Source organism: Chenopodium album, chromosome 8 (genome assembly GCF_948465745.1).
Source record: "Chenopodium album chromosome 8, dcCheAlbu1.1, whole genome shotgun sequence".
Classification (NCBI taxonomy): Eukaryota; Viridiplantae; Streptophyta; class Magnoliopsida; order Caryophyllales; family Amaranthaceae; genus Chenopodium; species Chenopodium album.
In genome coordinates this window covers 23,169,639-23,188,834 of record NC_137841.1, presented here as the reverse complement: position 1 = coordinate 23,188,834, position 19,196 = coordinate 23,169,639, and the positions used below count along the sequence as shown (strand labels likewise).

General features: G+C 35.3%; 1 protein-coding gene across 4 annotated transcripts; it reads left to right on the top strand.

Moving 5' to 3' along the window:
- The first annotated feature begins 3,640 nt into the window (after positions 1-3,640).
- On the top strand, positions 3,641-10,193 carry LOC145641766 (pentatricopeptide repeat-containing protein At3g29290-like). 4 transcript variants are annotated; one of them, XM_081692710.1, is made up of 6 exons: positions 3,641-3,778; positions 4,089-5,543; positions 5,823-6,010; positions 6,277-6,458; positions 9,302-9,549; positions 9,673-10,193. In XM_081692710.1, the coding sequence occupies exons 2-4, from the start codon at positions 4,098-4,100 to the stop codon at positions 6,317-6,319; spliced, it is 1,677 nt and encodes a 558-aa protein (XP_081548836.1). In that variant the 5' UTR covers positions 3,641-3,778; positions 4,089-4,097; the 3' UTR covers positions 6,320-6,458; positions 9,302-9,549; positions 9,673-10,193. The 4 variants fall into 4 exon arrangements, with proteins under 4 accessions (XP_081548836.1, XP_081548837.1, XP_081548838.1 ...); XM_081692711.1 differs by lacking the exon at positions 3,641-3,778 and adding an exon at positions 8,747-8,865 and having other exon boundaries at positions 3,785-5,543; XM_081692712.1 differs by lacking the exon at positions 3,641-3,778 and having other exon boundaries at positions 3,785-5,543; positions 9,676-10,193.
- The last annotated feature ends 9,003 nt before the right edge of the window (positions 10,194-19,196 follow it).

Below are 19,196 nucleotides of genomic sequence, written 5' to 3'. Positions count from 1 at the left end.
TTCATGGAATAATTAGCACAAATCATAAGTTTACCCATGCCCAAATTGGTCTATAAACCAGAAATGAGTTCGGGAGCGAGGGTACTAAGATAACGTTCCTTTTAGAGGGGAATCGTCATCCTAGCCCTAGTACGACCTCTACTAGCTCTTCCTTTTTTACAATTTCATCACCAAACAATATATGCAACGCGATACCTAAAACTATGTTAGTTGATTTTATTTACAAGCATTAGTTCACGTAGGAATTACATTGCAAGGTCGTTATTCTTATTTAATAATATTCGTGAAAGAACAATAAATAAACAAGATTCGCCTTGGCTTAGGTGATCAACCAACAATTATTTAATTCAATTCTAGTCTTTATTTAACGCAAGAAACTATGTGGAATTGATTAATTAATTACTTTAAAAGTGATCAAACAACACTAATTAATTAATTAAAGTCCTTTTAAACAAGAAAATAAAGGTGATTTAACTAAGTGCTCGGGAATTTACCCCTTCTCTTTGCTATATCTCCGTTTAGAACACTTATGGACACCTTCTTGTTGGGGAACCTCCACCGTATTAACAAAGTATCGAAAGGGTGAGTGTTTAGGACAAGAGGGCTAGGTTACACAAGTTCACAAGTTATTTCGCTAGAGTTTTTAGGTTAATTTCTGTCTGTTGAAGCCTTGGTTTAAGCTCGTATTTATAGAGAAGGATTAGGTTTAGGGTTTCGAGCAATCTGCCGCAGCAGGTGTCGCGCGCAACAGATGAAGTTGCGTGCGGCAACCCAGCGCAAGTTATAGTGTTGCGCTGCTATATATGTGCAGCGCAACTATTTGTCTTGCGCGCGGCTTTATGGTAAGATTCGATTTTATATTTTCCGTATAATTTCCGAATAATTACAAATCAACTGAAATAGTTGCGCGCGGCAGCCCAGCGCAACTTTGTGAGATGCGCGCGGCTTTTTCTGCGGCAGCACTAAGTTTTAACCTAGGCGCTCCTAAATCCGTCATTATTAGGGTTTAAGCACGGGCTTAAGCCTAATTATGATCTGGTTTAGTTAATTGGAACTTGTTTTGGCTTTTCATTAATTTGGGCTAGTCTTTTGTGTTTTGTGGCTTAACCAGTTATCCATAAGTATTCTTCACTTTGATCCAACACGAAGATGCCTTTATTTATCGTCATTACACTTCCTGTCGGGACAGGAGGCCAAAAGTAGATGTCTACAGGTTGAACTTAATAACCCGACGAAAGTTTGAAATGCATTTCTTGACCCAAACATTACATTTATTGCAAAAAATTAGGTAAGATATATTGGACCCAGATCCATTGGACCAGTCGGATCTGGATCCAGGTCTCCATTTTCAATACCCGACAGTCTTGGGTCGAATCTGGATCCTTGTTACCCAGATTCAAACTCGGATCCATTGGACCCGTCGGATCTGGATTCGGGTCTCAATTTTCGAGACCGGACGGATCCGGGTCGGATCTGGATCCTTGTTACAAAAACAGATCTAGATCCGGATCCATCCGGACCCGGTCCAGATCCGACCCATTGCCATCCCTACTCTGCTACCCTACTAGAGCCACCCCTCCCTCGTCAGATCAGCTGCCCGCCGAAACAGCCAAAAGCCGGCCAATCAGACCCAACCACAGCCGACCTCCTTGATTCCCTCCCACCTAATTCACCACCACCACCACCACATCCAACCACCCACACACCGGAAAAAAACCCAAACATTAACTTCCCTTCCCCGTCACTCACTCACTCCCCACCTAAACCATTCACCCAAATCGACAACAACAAAAGCGCAGCCAACCAGCTACCAGACTACCATTGCCGCAAACCAACACCTCCAGCAGCACCTCTTCTGCCACGTATAACATCAAATCGGTCAAAAACAGCCGCATTATACTTTTGGTTAGCCAATTTAGCCCGATTTCAGATTAATTGAAGCCTCAATTCAGCCCAATTTCAAATTAATTGAAGCCCTAATTCAGCCCAATTTCAGATTAATCGAAGCCCCAATTCAGCCCAATTTCAGATTAATTGAAGCCCCAATTCTGCCATTGAAGGAGTGACGAAGGTAGGAGGTTTGATGAGCTTCAAAGGAGGAGGAGAAAGAGAAAGAGGATTTTGAGCGGTGGCTAAGCTCGTAGGATTGGGGGTTAGTGGTGGTTGAGCTCGCAATTGATGTGCATTGGTAAGAGAAGGCAGGGGCAGGGGAGTTGGAAATCTGTGTTGAGGTTGAGTATGGGGGTTGTAGAAGGTGGGGATTAGCCGTGGCTTGTGAGTTGTGGTTGTTGTTATGGACGGTGGAGCAGGGGTGGTGTTTGTGTGAGAGTTAGTGTGTGGTGGTGGTGTGGAGGTGGTTGACAGGGATGGAGGGGGTGAGGTGAGAGAAGAGAGATTAATGGTTTTTTTTTTTTTTTTTTTTTTTAAAAAAAAAAAAAAAAATCTAACCTGTTTTACAAGTTAAAAGTAAAAAGGATTATTTTGAGAATATGGGGAACAAAGATGGAATTATTTCTGGAATACGCAAATGTGGGGTAATTTTAAGAAGATGTGTCAAATATGGGATTACTCTTTTCAAAATTTCCTAATTTTTTTTGGTCATTTATTGTAAATAATCCCAACTATCGATTATTTCTTAATAATCCCAAGTTCAAGGGGTGTTGAATTTTATCAAAACCCTAAAATTATTTACTCTAATTAATCCCAACTATCGATTATTCCTAAAGTTATGTTTTTGATTGACACTAAAATTATATACTAGTATTAGATTCAAGTTTATCACTATGAAGTAGCGATTTTGTCTTATGATAAACGAATCTTATTTATTAGAGAGGCTAAATGGAAAGTGTTCCATAATAGTTTAACATACTTGTTCAATCATCTAACATTATTCGAGAAAATTCAAGTTTATTACTCCCTCCGTCCCCGATTAATAGTCACTTTTGCCAATTTTGGTGACTTAAAATGTTAGTCACATTTGCTTTTTTCAAGTACCATTAATATCCCCTCAAAAAAAAAAAAAAAGTACCATTAATATTATATTTTTTACCAAAATTCTCTAATACATTTGTAAAAATATTTTTGTAAATTTAACTTTCCCATGTACTTTAATTCTCTAACAAATGGTATAGGAGCAAATGTTAAAGTTTAAATTTGTGCAAATGTTTAATTACTTTCTACTTTAATTTGCACAAATTTAAAATACATGGGAAATGGATGAAGGGGAATTGTTAGAGGAAAGGGATGAAGGTGGAGACATAATTAATTTGCAAAATTTTAATTACTTTAACATTTGCACAAATTTAAACTTTTTCATGTATTTTAATTACAATTTGTATTTTAATTACTTTCACGGTATATGAGCAATTGTTAGAGAATTTTTGTTACTTTCATGCAAATGTTAAAGTAATTAAAATATTTGTGCAAATGTTAACATACTTTAATTACTCTCAATGGAATTTAAATTTTTCATGTACTTTAATTTACTTTTTCAATGTACTTTCTTTATTTCTCCTTAATTCCCGTGATTTTATAGCAAAAGTGACTAATAATTAGGGACGGAGGGACTACTTTATTTTTATGAAGTAACGGTTTAATTGTAAAGTAGCGATTTTCAACGGAGATTAATTGGAGCAACCTCTTCAAATTCTACTCGGGTCAATCTATAGATAAAATCATGACCGTTGAATTATGCTGAACTGACGGTTGCCATTAATCATCCACCTACGTTATCTACACCAGTACACCCCCTCTCTTCTCCATTGCAGCAGCTTCTGAGGTAAGACGTATTTTATTTTTTAATCCTTTATTAAGTCATTATATTATCGTTGATTTGGTAATTGAACTTCTGGTCATAATTACTGAAGTTATGGAAGGTTATAACAATCAATTTTGTTGCTAGAATTTTGTTATGTGCAATTTACATTGATATAATTGAGGGAGAAGAATTTAATGTTATTTTTAGAGACTAAATTGATAATTGAGTCAAATTTTATTGTTAATGTGATTTTTGGAGCTTAATTTGATAATAAAGTAAAATTTGGTTGTTGATGTATTGTAAGGCTGTTAATTATAGCCCTTTATTGTAGGAAGTAACTATGAAAATGGACCTTTTCTCCCTCGGCCCCGGGCGGCCACCCCTCTTGCCCCCGCTCGGAGACGGGCCTGATACTATTACTAAATTTCATGGTATAGGAGCAAGATTATGGGGGGTTTGTTTGCTAAATTGGTCCGAAAGACGGCGAAAGTCTGTCAATTTTAAGACTATGGTTGGTAGTATTGAAAATAGGTTGGTTTCTCAGCAAGGTGGGATTCCATTTATTGAAGATGAAGGTGTGGCACAGCAATTGTATCATACGTTGGGTTCGAAAGGGGGTGAGATGAAATTTTGCTATTTAGAGGAAAGGGATGAAGGGGAATTGTCTAAACGAATTTTGGGTCTTAGTCGAACCAATAAGAGAAAGAGTGCTTTGCAATTGTTTAGGTCGATGGAGTTTGCTGGATTACGGCCTGATTTACATGCCTGTAATTCTTTATTAGCTTGTCTTTTGAGGAATAAGATGTTGGATGATATGCTGAGAGTGTTTGCATTCATGAAACGTGAGAAGATAATTTCGGGGCATTCATGTAGTTTAGTATTGAAAGCAGTTGCAAGTTATCGCGGTAGTGATATAGCCTTGGAATTTTTTTATCAATGGGAGATTGAAAGTGAGATGAAGCAATGTTTTGATGCGATTGTTTATAATACTATGATGTCTATATGCGCTAAGGAGAATAATTGGGTTCAAATGGAGAGGATATGGAATGCTATGAAGGGAAATGGGGTTATTGGGACGGAAGTTACTTATCGTCTACTTGTTTGTACATTTGTCCGTTGTGGTCAGTATGAGATGGCTATCCAGGCCTATGCTGAGATGCTTCAGAATGGACTAAATCCTGGGTGTGATACAATGCATGCTGTCATAGGTGCTTACACCAAAGAAGAGAAGTGGGATTTAGCTTTAAATGTGTTCCAAAGTATGCTAAATAGTGGATTGAAGCCAAATCTAATTTCTTGTAATTCTTTGATAAACTCACTAGGGAAAGCCGGTAAGCTTAAAGAAGCATTTAAGGTTTATAAACATATGAAATCCTTGGGCCATACACCTGATACGTACACATGGAATGCCTTGCTAGCTGCTTTCTATAAGACCAATCAATACGCTTTTGCTCTCCAGTTCTTTGAAAGCATACAGAAAGATTGGAGCTTTGAACCAAATTTACAGCTATACAACACTGCTTTAATGTGTTGCCAGAGGCTTGGTTTTTGGGAGAAAGCTCTGCAGTTTCTTTGGAAAATGGAAAATTCCGGAATGTTAGTTTCAACTTCATCGTACAATATAGTTATTGGTGCTTGTGAGGTTGCTAGAAAACCAAAAGTTGCATTACAGGTTTATAAGCACATGGATCAGAAGAAGTGTGCCCCAGATACTTTCACACATTTGTCTCTAATCAGAAGCTGCATTTGGGGAGATCTATGGGATGAAGTGGAGGACATTTTAAATGTAAGTTCATACTTTTCTGAAGTTGGCTATTTTTGCCGGATGTCAACTAATTTTAAATAGATCTTATGTATCATGCAAAATCCAACCGTATTATTTGTCAAGCTGGCATGCTATATCTATTAACTCCAGTATGTAAACAATTATTTGAACTGGCCCATGTTAAATGTGTCAGATTCTTTGACTGGTTAATTTTCCTTTATCTTCTTCTATGACAGTTTTTTTGTTGCCTTTTTATTTTTATTGTTTGGCTTCAAGATTCGTTGCTGTCCCCTTTGGCAGGAGTCATCACTTGATGTATCTCTTTATAATGCTGCAATTCATGGAATGTGTCTTAGAGGGAGGATTGAGTCAGCCAAGAGACTATACATGAAATTGCGTGACGTTGGCCTTGTACCTGATGGGAAAACACGGGCATTGATGCTTCAATATCTGCAACGTGTCAACTCAAGGCAGTTAAAAAAGAGCAGGTAGAAAATACTTGTTTATTAATATGTCCTCTTCTTCTAGAAATAGTATTCACATATATTATCTTGGGATGTCCTAAAGAGTAAACCCATCAAGGGCATCAATAAAATACTGAGATCTAGCTATACAAATATTCAATACTAAAAATTCCTTTACTCTACATCTATCTCTTGATTGGAAAAGAAAAGCCAGCAATTGCTATCAGATTAGTCATGTTACTGTTTCTTTCAGTATATACGAAGACCACTTATCCTTTTCTGCTTTAAAGGTCGGCAGTACCTGCAAAAAGACAGCGAAGGAGGAGAAGTTAAGAAAAACAAGCCAATAGATGCATCCTCTAAGCCAATTACAACTGGAAGTTGTAGAAGACCCTGTAACGTGGTTCCATGTTATCAAGTGCTAGCTCATGAACTGCAGGGCTTCTTCAGACAAGAATGCAGAAGTCTATAGGTATAAAATTGTTGTTCTGAGTGCTTTGATGAGTAATATCTGCGTACTGCTTGATTTCATCCTCTTATATGTGTTTCCTTTTGTCTTTCTGTTCTCCTATCATGCATAAGTTGCTGACACCATTTCTTTGATTCGCCCAAATCTTATTATTTGTATTATAGAATTTTCATGGGTCATTAGTGACTGGGTATGAGATAATGAATCTGATTTGAATTCATTTGCATGCTAAGCAGTATCGTTTCCTTTGATAATCTCTGTCAGGCCGTTGTGCCCTAACTAAGCTACATCTGTTTTTTTTTCATATATTTTATTTTTATATATTTATATTTTTAAATGTGCTCCTTGGCCTACTCACCTAGTTGAAAACTATTACACAGCCTGAAGGAAAGTTGACTGATAGGCAGATATTATCAGAATGAATCAGGCAAAACCTTTCATGCTTGTGAAACTCTTAGTACGTCATTTCCATTGCATTATAGACAACTTCTAGTTCCGCATATATGTTTCCTGGATCCTGGTGAAAGTGCAGTAGTGAACCATAGTTCAGTTTAACAATTAACCTCTCATGTTGCTAGCTAGAATTTGTCTTATAGACTGGAATGGTGTTCCTTATTGACATTGGCCTTACTTAGCCCTATCAAAGGACAGGTTAATGGTATCCTCCTTATGCATTTAAGATAATGATTCTTGGTAGGAAGTGATCATCCAAAATTGTTAAGTTTGAATCAAGAATCAAGCGTTTTTTACTCTTGGTTTGCGTTATTAATGAAGTTAGTGATTTTTGCAAGAAAGCTGGTCAGATCGGGAGTAGCGCTAGTGTTAATGGTGATGTCCTAGTAATAGAAGACCTAGATTATGCTTTGTTACCTCACAAAGTCATTTGTTGATTATATCACCAAAAACTGTTTTTAGTCAGGCTATGAGGTACTTGCCTTTTCTCATTAACTCTAATATTTTTAGAGTCAGTAAACTCAACTCTTTTTGTGGTTGGTTGTGAGAAATGTTGTGTTTACTTTCATTTTGTCACAGTTGCAAGTGCCAATTTTATGTTTGGCTAATTCTAGAGGCATGTCACATGTGTTATACAAGAGCTTGTGTGCACTCACAAACCCGACTCCGAACACTTACCAAAAAAACGAAAGATTAAGTTGGAGAGGAGTATTTTGTGTGTATGACTGTGTGTTTAGACTTTAGACTAACAGCTGGCAATTGATGAATATAAAAAATATTGTAACATCAGTCAAAAGAATAAATATTGTAACTGTTACAATATTCAAACAACAAGAGCAGTCCATAAACGTACCCAAAAGATAGAGGGCCCCAAACCACACACATTCCCCAAGACCCAAGTCCCGATCCTAGCCTGGCCAGCGCGCGTGTGTGTGGTATAAAAACCCACCACCCACTTCTTCAACTAAGTAAACTAAAAGTACTCCAATATATAAATGTCAGAATACTCTCTCTTTTTCTTTTAATGTGGGACTTTTTCTCACTTTGTTTTCTCTCTCATTCTTTGTTTTACATCAACAATTTCCAACGTGTGTTTCAATTGTATCGTTCACTTCTTTCTGGTTTCATTCTTCAATATAAAAAATAAAACAAGTAAATAAAATTGAACAGTTTTTCAGCTCAATTATTCTGTAGATGCAGTATATGCTGCAAGTATTGCTTCTTTAGGTTAATATAGAACATTGATTATCTAGATGTTCAGATGTTCTCCTGTGAGCTGTGAGTACTTCTAATTAGCAGTCAATTCATTTTCTTGGTCAATATTTGCATACTAGTTGAGTATATTGTATAGCACCTTATGTTTAAGGATCTAACCAACTGAAGTCAATACTCTAGAGCTAATTACAAAAGGACATTAGTTTTTATGTTCTGCAAAGATCACTTGACCTGACAGAGGGGTTAAGCTTCAATCGATTTTTCATTTATCTCAAATCTTATAACTTTTTGTAAAATTTTAGAGCTTTGGTCCAGTTACTTCTTATGTTTATGATGCTATGTATAAATCATTGATAATCATGACGTTAAATCTCATCTAATTAGCAAATGAAGTGGTCTACAAAACCATGATCTTCGTGTTTACAAAGCAATCTTGTGAAAAATTCCTTAATTGTGTGTTCAAGACTTCTACAGTCTTCATTTTTTGCAACTGGGATAAAACTTTTGGTTAGAAATTTTTTATTAAATATGCATGCACATCTTTCTGAATATATGAATGACGAGTGCAGACTCCTCAACATCCTCAGCCTTAAGTGCAATCACTTTATTCTTAATAAATTCAGGATTTTGGTAACCAAGTGAAGTTTGCAAGTCATTAAGGAACCTGCAAGCTGCTCCAACTTCCAAGTTGAACTCTTTGTTTCTTATAAAGCTATCAACATAGCCAACCAAGCAATTTGTGGTAGGTTATGTAGTACCTTTTGTACCTGTTGCCTTTGGAGAGTTAATCCTTACCAGGAGAAGTTAGTGTTATAATGATATCAATAAAAGTATTAAACATGTCTTCGATTGATTCTTTTAAGTTCCATAGAAAACAATTCGGTTGATACATCAAAAAAACAATCTTTGATCTTTTAACTACACTTGAACTTTCAGGAGTTTCCGTGTTACAAATCGATCTTTGATCTTTTATTGTCATATCCTTTTCCTATGTAATTCATGTTTGGTATTTGAATGAATAAGAACAGATTTCCTTTAAATGCAGTAAATGACTGGTATACTAAGTATACTACGTATTCTGCTCATCTGCTTAGCTTATTGACACTTTAAAGTCTTTTTTTGTACTTTATTTTATTTTATCTGTTTTTTAATTAATGTGTTATTTTGCATCTGTGTAGGGAACGAATATATCATACGCAGTTGACAAATGATGGGAAGGACCAAGGACCTGCTCTGCTTGTTGATAAACCAGTGTCATGCTTTCTGTAGACAAAACATCTTACGTTACCAAAATTGAGAATATAAGGAGTTAGGTAGCTCCTTCATGCATGCAAAGAACTAGAATTACAGTATTGAAAGTCATAATCGATGGATTGACAAAGTATTGATTGGCCAAAAAGACCTATCATCTTCATCTCATATGAAGGTAAATGATAAATTGTCTTGGTATGATCGTAAATGAAGGAAAACAGTTTAACTTTGTTTATTAGGCCTCTAATTGCTAAGTGATTATTTACATGAGATATTGACATTATTGTTGATTGGCCAGAAGAAGCTATTCTCACTTCCAGAGCAGACAAGTTTCCAATGTCTTTCCGTTCAAATAGACATAAAGATAGAAGAGGAGTCACCTTCTCAGGAAGAGAGTCAGAACTAAGATTCAGCCATCAAGTTGGATGAAGTCTCTGAGGAAATTAAAGTAGCATGACAGGAGCAGTGATTTTATTGATAATGTATCACCTGCACTCCTAACTTGAGAAATGAGGAGCGGCATTCATAGATCTTGTAACAGTTGTACGTAAAGAGTTTGGGATTTTGGATCCTTATCAATTCATCAAAGTTCATGCAATAGCGTCTGCCTTGGATGTAGATCTGATAATGCAAATTGGTGAGTTTACTGTCAAATATGTCTCTACCTTGTTGGCATGAACTACTACCATTTGAACACAATTATGGTAGCAGAAACTGGTATTGGGCTAGGGGAGTCGATAAGCACACATACTCTAGTTATACGAGGAAGACAATTTTTACAGCAATAGCTTTAAATAATTGAAATTGACGTTTTATTTATTTATTTTTATTTATTTTTAATTTTTTTTTTTAAACTCTCTTTGATAACACTATGGTTTTATTTTTCTAAGTGGTGAATGTTGAAAATTCTTATTATCCTGACCAAAGATAATAGTTATTTTTAATAAAAATATTTAACCATGGTAAATTATTTATTTTTTTAATAATAAAATGATTTTGAAATTAATTTTTTTTAAGAAAAAAACCCAACCCCCTCCTACCCTCCCCCACATACACAGCCACCACCTGGCCTCTCCTCGGGCCAGCGGTGCCTTGCTCCCTTGTCGGTCACCATACCTTCTCCCATTTCATCCACCCCGATTCCCCATCCCTTTTCCCACTCCCAGATTTCTACCCCAACCCTAGCCCTTATAAATTTCCCCAATTCTCTCATGCAAATCCCATTTCGAGGATCAAATTAGGAAGATTTTGAACCAAAATTCAGCAGAAGCGACAATTTATAATTTTCCCATGAGTTGATTTCGTTTGGGGAGGAAAGATTAAGAATTTGAGGGCAGAGATTAGGGGAGGGGGTTTCATTTAGGGCTGAGGGAGCTGGTTTCGGGGGAATCACGATCGTAGGGAGGTGAACAAGAGGAATAAAATAGAATCAGGTGGAGTTTCTGAACAATTAGTGATGAAGAAGCCCAAGAAAATTGGTGGAAAAGGCCAAGAAAGTGGTGCCGAAGGAGAACGTGGCGACGAAGGAGAAGGAGATCGAAAGCCGAAGGGCGTGGTGCACAACAAAAAAATCGCGTTTATATTGACTAAATCACCGACCGAATAATATCAATCGGTAATTTTAAATTGTACCAACTGATTTTAAGTATGTCGGTAATTACCGACCGTTTTTAAATATTACCGACCGTATGTCGGTAATTACCGACCGTTTTTAAATATAACCGACAGAAATTCGGTAGGTAAAATGGTCATTTCAAATTAAATACATACCGACCGATTTACCATCTAATGTCGGCCAATAAAAGTTTTTACCACTTTTCATTTTTCCCGACCAAAGTTTTCAAAAAAAAAAAAAAAAGAGAGAGAGAGAAAAGAAGCCTCCAGAAGAACGTGTAGGAGTTTATAGGTACTACGCAGCGGAAATAATATGAATCATATTCAATAAAGCACCTAATCCCAAGAATCACATGCATAACACACAAAGACACATAATCATACCTTTGAAGCGTGAATTCTACGTAGCTATTCGACAAGCAAATCAGGGAGAGAATAGAGCTCTAAATGTTGCTCCTCTACTTAGTCCACGAGATTCGAACGAGCCGTCCACCAATACTAGATTGATCAAGTGATTAAGGAAAACCGCGATCACCACCTTTAATTGACTAAGCCGACCACCACGAACCACCACCACCACGAACCACTACACTGGAGCCGAAGGAGGAGAGAGAGCCGTGAGAGAGAGGAGAGTTTGAGAGGGATTGATTTCGTGTTTGCTAATTCGGGTTTGATCTTACTGATCACTGAATTGCTTACTTACTAGTAGCAAACCCTAGACACCTAGTCTATTTATAATCACATTATAATTAGACTAGGGTTAGGAAGCCCAAAATCCTCAAACCTACTCTCATGGCCGGCCATACTAGAGGATGAGGCCCATCATGGGCCTTGTCCTCTCATGCCCGATCTAGACCCTTTGTGTGACCTTTTAGGGTCCGTCCAATTGAGCTTTGGGCTATTTTACTAGCCCAAAGATCGTTAGTACCTCTAGCAATGATAAAACGACGAACCAAATGTACGAACTTAATTATCTCTATAATTTGATCTATTTATATATCTAGTAATTGCACACGACGAAGACAAGTGTGCAATATTCAAATTCCTTAAGTCAATATGTGTCGATTTGATAATATGATTGCATCACATGTCGAGATCATATTAATCTACAAATCGTTTCTTGAAATCTGAGTTAGAATTACAAAACCAAATGATTACTGAGTAATGCATTTGAACGCGGCCACGTATTTTCTGAATTCTCCCTCTTCAAGCAGCCATGACACATTTCCTAATTTAATAGGTAGACTGTATTCAATCTTGTGACAACAAGGCTCCCACACAACTTTTGAAATAACCAGGAAACACTCTTTATAATCTCCAGTTACGCCAAGACGTTTGAGTGTTCCACGGTCATAACATCCATTGAATGAACTCAATGATCCACTCATGTCAAAGGAATCCACTGATATATCCGGAAGCTCTATACTTGAACTTCAAAGTAGGTCAATAGTTCGATCATGCATCATTCATGCATATCCAAGTGATTGGCCGAGCATCATTATGCCCCTATAGCACATGAAACTGTGCTATCCAATCAATCTTACATGTTAGTCCATTTATTGAAATCATTTATGTCCACTTTAATGATCTCGAACTAGGAACTTAAATAATATATGAATTTTGTTCAACTGTGGGGTTTCATTCACCAGGTCATCAACCTGATGAGCCCATCAATTCATAATTATTTTGGACATTTTATTTAATTTCCAAAACCATGATTAAATAAGAGAAATAATAATTTCTGTTTTAAACATTATTCTGCAAATTGATGCATCACTTAAGTAATATGTTTTCTTAAAACATACATAACCTAAATTACATAACTTGCTTCAATCCAAGACTTTAATACGACTTTCATACCTTAGTCTATGGAAGGGGTTTAGTGATTTCTCACTCATAATAAAACTTTGCAGATCACGACATCCCGCTTGTCATTGATCTCATAACTGAGGTGATATCTCATATCTATTAGTTTGGATTTATGATGTGACTCTAGCTCCTTTTTTTTTGGCAAAGGCATCCATTTAGTCACATGACAATTTGATCTGAACTCCCTCTCTACACATATTCTGATATTGAGTATGCAACAACATTCGGCTTTGATCTTTTTGAGCTCACTGTACTTCACCATACAGGCACAAATATGCATCTAGATCAACATTTAGAATTATCTTTCCTGTTTGGAAAACTTGCATCCATACAACCTTTTGACTTGTTTACCTTTAACACCATAAATTAGAAAAATTCCTTTAGTGCTTCTCAAGTACTCAAGGATTTGTTCTTGACAGCTTTTAGTATGTTTATTCTGTATTTGCTTGAAAACTGATACATATGCACAAGTCACATGTAACAACTTGCTTTGTACATTTCATCGCACATATAATGGACCCTTTTGCAGAAGCATAAGGTACATTATCCATACGACTCAACTCTATTAGCTTTTGAAAGCAATGAGTTTTACTGAGTGTAATATCATGAGACATGGGAAGATATCCTTTCTTAGAGTCTTGCATCTTGAACTTGTCAAAAATCTTATCAACATAAGTCTCTTGATTAAGTCCAATCATTCTTCAAGATTCACTTCATGGACTTTGATTCCCAATATGTACTCAACATCTCCTAAGTCTTTCATATAGAAATAACTCTTTAACCACTACTTGACCGATTCAAGCATTGATATGTCATTTCCTATGAATTGTATGTCATCTACATACATGACCAAGAACACCAATTGCTCCCACTAAACTTCTTGTCTCTACAAGATTCCTTTTCGCTCTTTAAGGAAATCAAACTGTTTGATTAATCGAAACGAATGTTCCAACTCCCTGATGTTTAATTTAATCCATAAATGAATTTCTGAAGTTTGCAAAACTCTCTAGGATTTCTGGATTTCAAAACTCTTAGGTTGTATCATATACATATCCCCCATCAAGAACATTTCACGAAGGTGATTTTGATATCTAATGCTAAACTTCATAATCGAAATCAGCAATCACTAGAAGAATTCGAATAGGCTTACGCATCTAATAGGTTTGACCCTATTTGTAAAACTATCATGGACTAAGCTAGCACATCTTTACAGACATGGAGTCCATTCTAGATTTTATGGCTTTAAGCCATTTCTTGAGTTGGCACTTATCCAAAGCTTGCTTGTAGGGCGTGGATTCCAACCATTCTAATAGGAAAATTTTAGAATCCACATTTTCTCATAATTTCAACAAACTGTTTGTTTTGATCCCAAGTAACCTACGATAGGTATGAGCAACAATAGAATTATTCTCTTCAAATATTTGAAGCCTTTCATTCAAGTGGGACGATAGAAGCCTTGCTAGTGGAATTAGCTTGCTTCGACATATGGTTTATCAAATTAGCTGATTTCATATGCCTTTGTCTCTAATGTGGTGTTATTCACAACCATGTGTTGCTCGTCTTGCTCGTCTCGAATCTCATCGAGATCTAACTTTACTCTCACTTGGCTTTGTAGGAAGAGATTTCTTTCTATAAAGACATTATCGCAAGCAACAAACATTTTGTTTTCTATGTGATTGTAGGAATAATATCTCTCAGTTTCCATGAGAAAACCCATGAAGAACCATTTTTCTGATTTAGGGTGCATTATGTCATCTTTGTAAACATTTTACATTGACTTCATAACCCTTAATCCTGTTTAGAAAAGATAACTTTGGAACATTTCCAAAACATAACTCTTTTGACATCTTTTCTACTGCTTTGGTTAAGTTTTCTGTTTAGTGTATTCGCAATTGTTGTTGTTCTAATGCATATCCTCAAAACGATATTTGTAAATCATTAAATCTTGGATCTAACAATGGCAAGCAAAGTTTGATTCCTTCTTCATACATTTTAATTGTATTGTTTCTGGATTGTGAACTAATTCAACAATTCCTTTAGATGATAATTGATTTTGAGTTAAATATTTCTCGCAACAATCATATTGTGGTGTTAAATTGTTTATCTCACACTGATTTTACATTTTATTTTGTAATTTTAAACATTTCAATGATTCCAAGCTTTACTTCATTAGTTAATTATAAATATAGTTACTTAAATCGTTAGTAAAAACAATGAAATAGTTAAATCTCTTTGCTAATTCTTGAACTATGGTCCACACACATCATATGTATGAGTTTCAAAAGGTCGTTAGCTCTTTCACCCTTTCAACTAAAAGGTGACTTGGTCATTTCACCTTATCAAGCATGACTTCTAATTCCCAAGTGATTCATAATCAATTTAGAATAAGAGTCCGTCCAATGTAACTTTGGATGTGCAAATTGGTTATGTGACCAAATCTTACTTTGTTGTAAGCAAGTTTATTTTAAATCATCTAAATTGCTTTTATGATCTACTTATATTAATGTCATAAAACAAAATTAACTCATATCTAGCAAAATGAAAATAATTTACTACCTTGGTCATGGATCAACACTTGTCCAATCCAAGTAAACCAAATTCAGTATTCAAAACAAGAAAACCAAAATATTGTCTCATTAAAAACGGAAATTTTTCTAATGTCATGATAAACTAATCAGAAATCAAAACTATGAAACTATCTCTGGCCACTCAAAACTTCTAGTGCACCTTCAAGCTCCATCTCCATGCTAGCCTCACTTGTTTGCAGTTCCTACGCAACATTAATAATGTTAAGCACTGCAATTTGGTATCACATACCTAAGTGAAAGTTAAAATGTTTATAACATTATACCTGAGTGAAAGGAATGGTGTCCTTCGAACAAGTGTACTATTCCGTTAGTGGGTTCAGAATTATTAGAAAGCTAATATATTCAATAAGGTCAAGTGATCGGAATGCCTGGGTGGAGGCCGCTTCCGATCAGTAATATTAATTGTAGGGAATATTTTAAGCATTATCCCGAGCTTGAACCCCACTGTGATCATACACTAAAGTACGGTGGCGTCCAAAGGGAAAGAAGATAGAGCAAAAGAGTCGCCAACAAGTTTTAGAAACTTGTAAACCGTTCACGAGGTGAAGGTTACACCCCTCAACGATCCAAGAGATCGTTAACTCCAATAGGTCTGGAACCATGACTGGTAGTTCGGGGATGAAGGTACAAATCCAACCTAAAAGAGATTGAACCTACCCTAATAATAGGCCTCTACTTTATTCTGATCGTATTCATGTGCGCTTTCTGACTAACATACAATCAATAGGATTAACCCTAAACCTGTTTATCTATGTTGGTTGAATATTAATGCACAAACAAACTATTATTGGTGATCACTTGAATTATAATCAAATTAACCCTTTTGTCAAAAAAAAAAAAAAAAAAATAATCAAATTAACCCTAAACAAGATTATTAATTATCTTATAATCGTGATTACAAGTACAAATTCCCTTTAAACATGCAATAAAAGGCGTGATCAAGTAATAACAATATCAAGCAACAATAATAATAATCATAAATAATAATAATAATAATAATAATAATAATAATAATAATAATAATAATAATAATAATAATAATAATAATAATAATAATAATAATAATAATAATAATAATAATAATAATAATAATAATAATAATAATAATAATAATAATAATAATAATAATAATAATAATAATAATAATAATAATAATATTCATAATCATGTTCATGTTAAAAATAAAGCATAATAATAGCAAGATCCTAGGCATGATACCAACAAGATTAATAACAAACCCTAGCATGTCACTGAACAATAAGAATCAAAGCTATAGCCCTAACATGATACTAACATGAATATTAGGAAAGAAAATAGGAATCATCGTAGGAATCATAATTGTCATATTTGATATTAAAGTTACCCTAAACATGATACTAGGAAGATCAAAATGCCCTAACATGATACTAGGAATCATAATAAAAACCTAGACATGATTTCTAAATCATAATATCAATAAAACCATTAAAGCACTTACTTGGATGCCTCGTACCTCTTTCTTTCACGTCTAGGGCGAAGGCAACTTCGAACAATGCTAGGTGTGTCTAGTGCTATGTATGAGGAATTGTGTTTGTAAAAGGCTAGGCTAGAAAGAGAGAGAGAATCAAGAAATTCTTGATGAGAGTTGATGATTGAAAAAGGGGAGATATGATCTCTATTTATAGAGAAAAAAGAGGGTCGAAGAATAAGAAGAGAATCCGAATTCGAATCGAAATAGAACTCGATGGACAACAGTTTTTGCGGATTATGTTTTTATCATATCTTTTGATCCACAAGTGCAAATAAGGCATATAATATGTCGTTGGAAAGCTCTTGAATTCTACTTTCCAACCCAATTTGATGCAAGTCTAAGCATGGAGAACTTCGAAGATTTGCTTATCATGCATCAAGATAACTTGTCCCTAAACATTCATTCAAGCCAAGCATTGCATGGACACTTTCTTGGATATCAAAGCAAAGCCACGGTTTGCTTAGTGGCTTTTCTTGGAGTCTAGTTCACTTTCTTGAACTTTCTTGAATTTTCTTTACTTAGATTTTGCTTACAAGTTTTTACCTTTCACTTGAAAGGGTTTTTCTTGGTTCAAGCATTAGGATCTTTAATCTTTATTTAATTCTTTAATTTTTATTTATTTATTTAGTTGCTTTAAAAATCAGTTAGTTAGCAAAATAAATCAGTTTGGTGTATGCTTGTGCGCCAAGGTGCTTGCTCTTCAAGCAAGTTAGAATTCTAGTTTAATTAGGATTGAATTAGGGACTTGTCCTAATCTTCCTAGGTAAACTAAGTCTTATAAATAGGGCTGTAAACACACAAATAAAGATACATAGATTAATATTCAGATTTATTTCTTAAGTTGCATACTTGAGTTTTGGTTGATTGCGATCAATTGCTGTTTTGCTTGTTTTAGTTAAAACATTCGTTTGGATTGATTAATTAGGTGGATTCTTAATTGATTAATCTTAGTTTTTGTTTAATTCTTGGTGGATTTCCTGTATAGAATTAGACTTAAACATATCTCTTGTGTTTTGTTGATTTTCGGATCAATAATTCACATCACAATTAGAATCAGATTAAAATATTTTGTAAATAAAAAGATATGGCCGAAATAATAGGACGGTGTCAGTTTTGGATAGAGTTTCATATCTCATTCATATCTTTTTCGTTATAGATCGGATTTAATATTCTAATATATCATTAGAAAGATAATTTCAAGATCTATCCAACCATATAAAACTTGGATAAATACTATGCGGCACAAAAATAAAATTTGACTGTCTTTGAACATCTTTAAATTCGAATAGAATTAGAATTTAAGAAAAAAAGAAAGTTTTAAAAAAGGAAAGTTTTTTATTTAACTCAAATTCTTTAATCTTATCTTTTCAAAAAGGTTATTAAGATCTTTTAGAAACTTATAGAAGCTTCTAATTAATCCTAAATAGAGCTGTCAAAAGCTGACCCGACCCGAAATACCGACCCTAACCCTAACCCGTCTGAACCCGAAAAAAATGGTGACCCGAACCCGACCTAACCCGACCTGAAACCAATCCTAGACCCGAGTTGACCCGAGTATTTGAGACCCGAACCCGACCATAACCCGACCTAGAGAGGACCCGACCCGAATGTGACCCGTAAACTATTGACCTGAACCGAACCCGACTCGAACCCGAGAATGACCCAATCCCGATTTAACCCGTCAAAACCCGAATTCAACCCGACCTGTTACTAACCCGACCCGTTCCTAACCCGACTCAAATTTAAACCCGACCTGTTACAAACCCGACCCGAAATCAATCCGACTTGTTATTGATCCGACCCAAATTCAACCCGACTTGTTATTGCCCCGACCCGAATTTAAACTCGACCTATTACTAACCTGAATTTAAACTCGACCTATTACTAACCCGAATTCAAACGTATTTGAGGCTATATGAGGTGAGTGAGGTGAATCGATGATAGTGATTTTGTCTAATTAAATCAGCCAAATGATTTATTTATTTTTTTCTAAATTTATCTTCAAAATAAACTTCCATATAACTACTTATAATCCTTTTATTGATCCTTTTTTTCAAATGTTAGTATTCACTTGTTTATTTTAATATTTTTTTAAATGTTTTAATTAAATTATGCAATTTGATTTGGAGCTTTAAAAAAAAAAAATTTAAAAAATTTATTGACTTGAACCGAACCCGACTCGAACCCGAGAATGACCCGACTAGGAAATGACCCGACGTGATTATAACCCGCAAATTATTG

Bases quoted from the DNA above. Each gene is read 5' to 3' on its own strand.
- LOC145641766 (XM_081692710.1), top strand. From the start codon at position 4,098: ATGAAAATGGACCTTTTCTCCCTCGGCCCCGGGCGGCCACCCCTCTTG. The intron at 5,544-5,822 runs GTAAGTTCATAC...CCCCTTTGGCAG, and splicing joins AAGTGGAGGACATTTTAAAT to GAGTCATCACTTGATGTATC. The intron at 6,011-6,276 runs GTAGAAAATACT...TCTGCTTTAAAG, and splicing joins AGGCAGTTAAAAAAGAGCAG to GTCGGCAGTACCTGCAAAAA.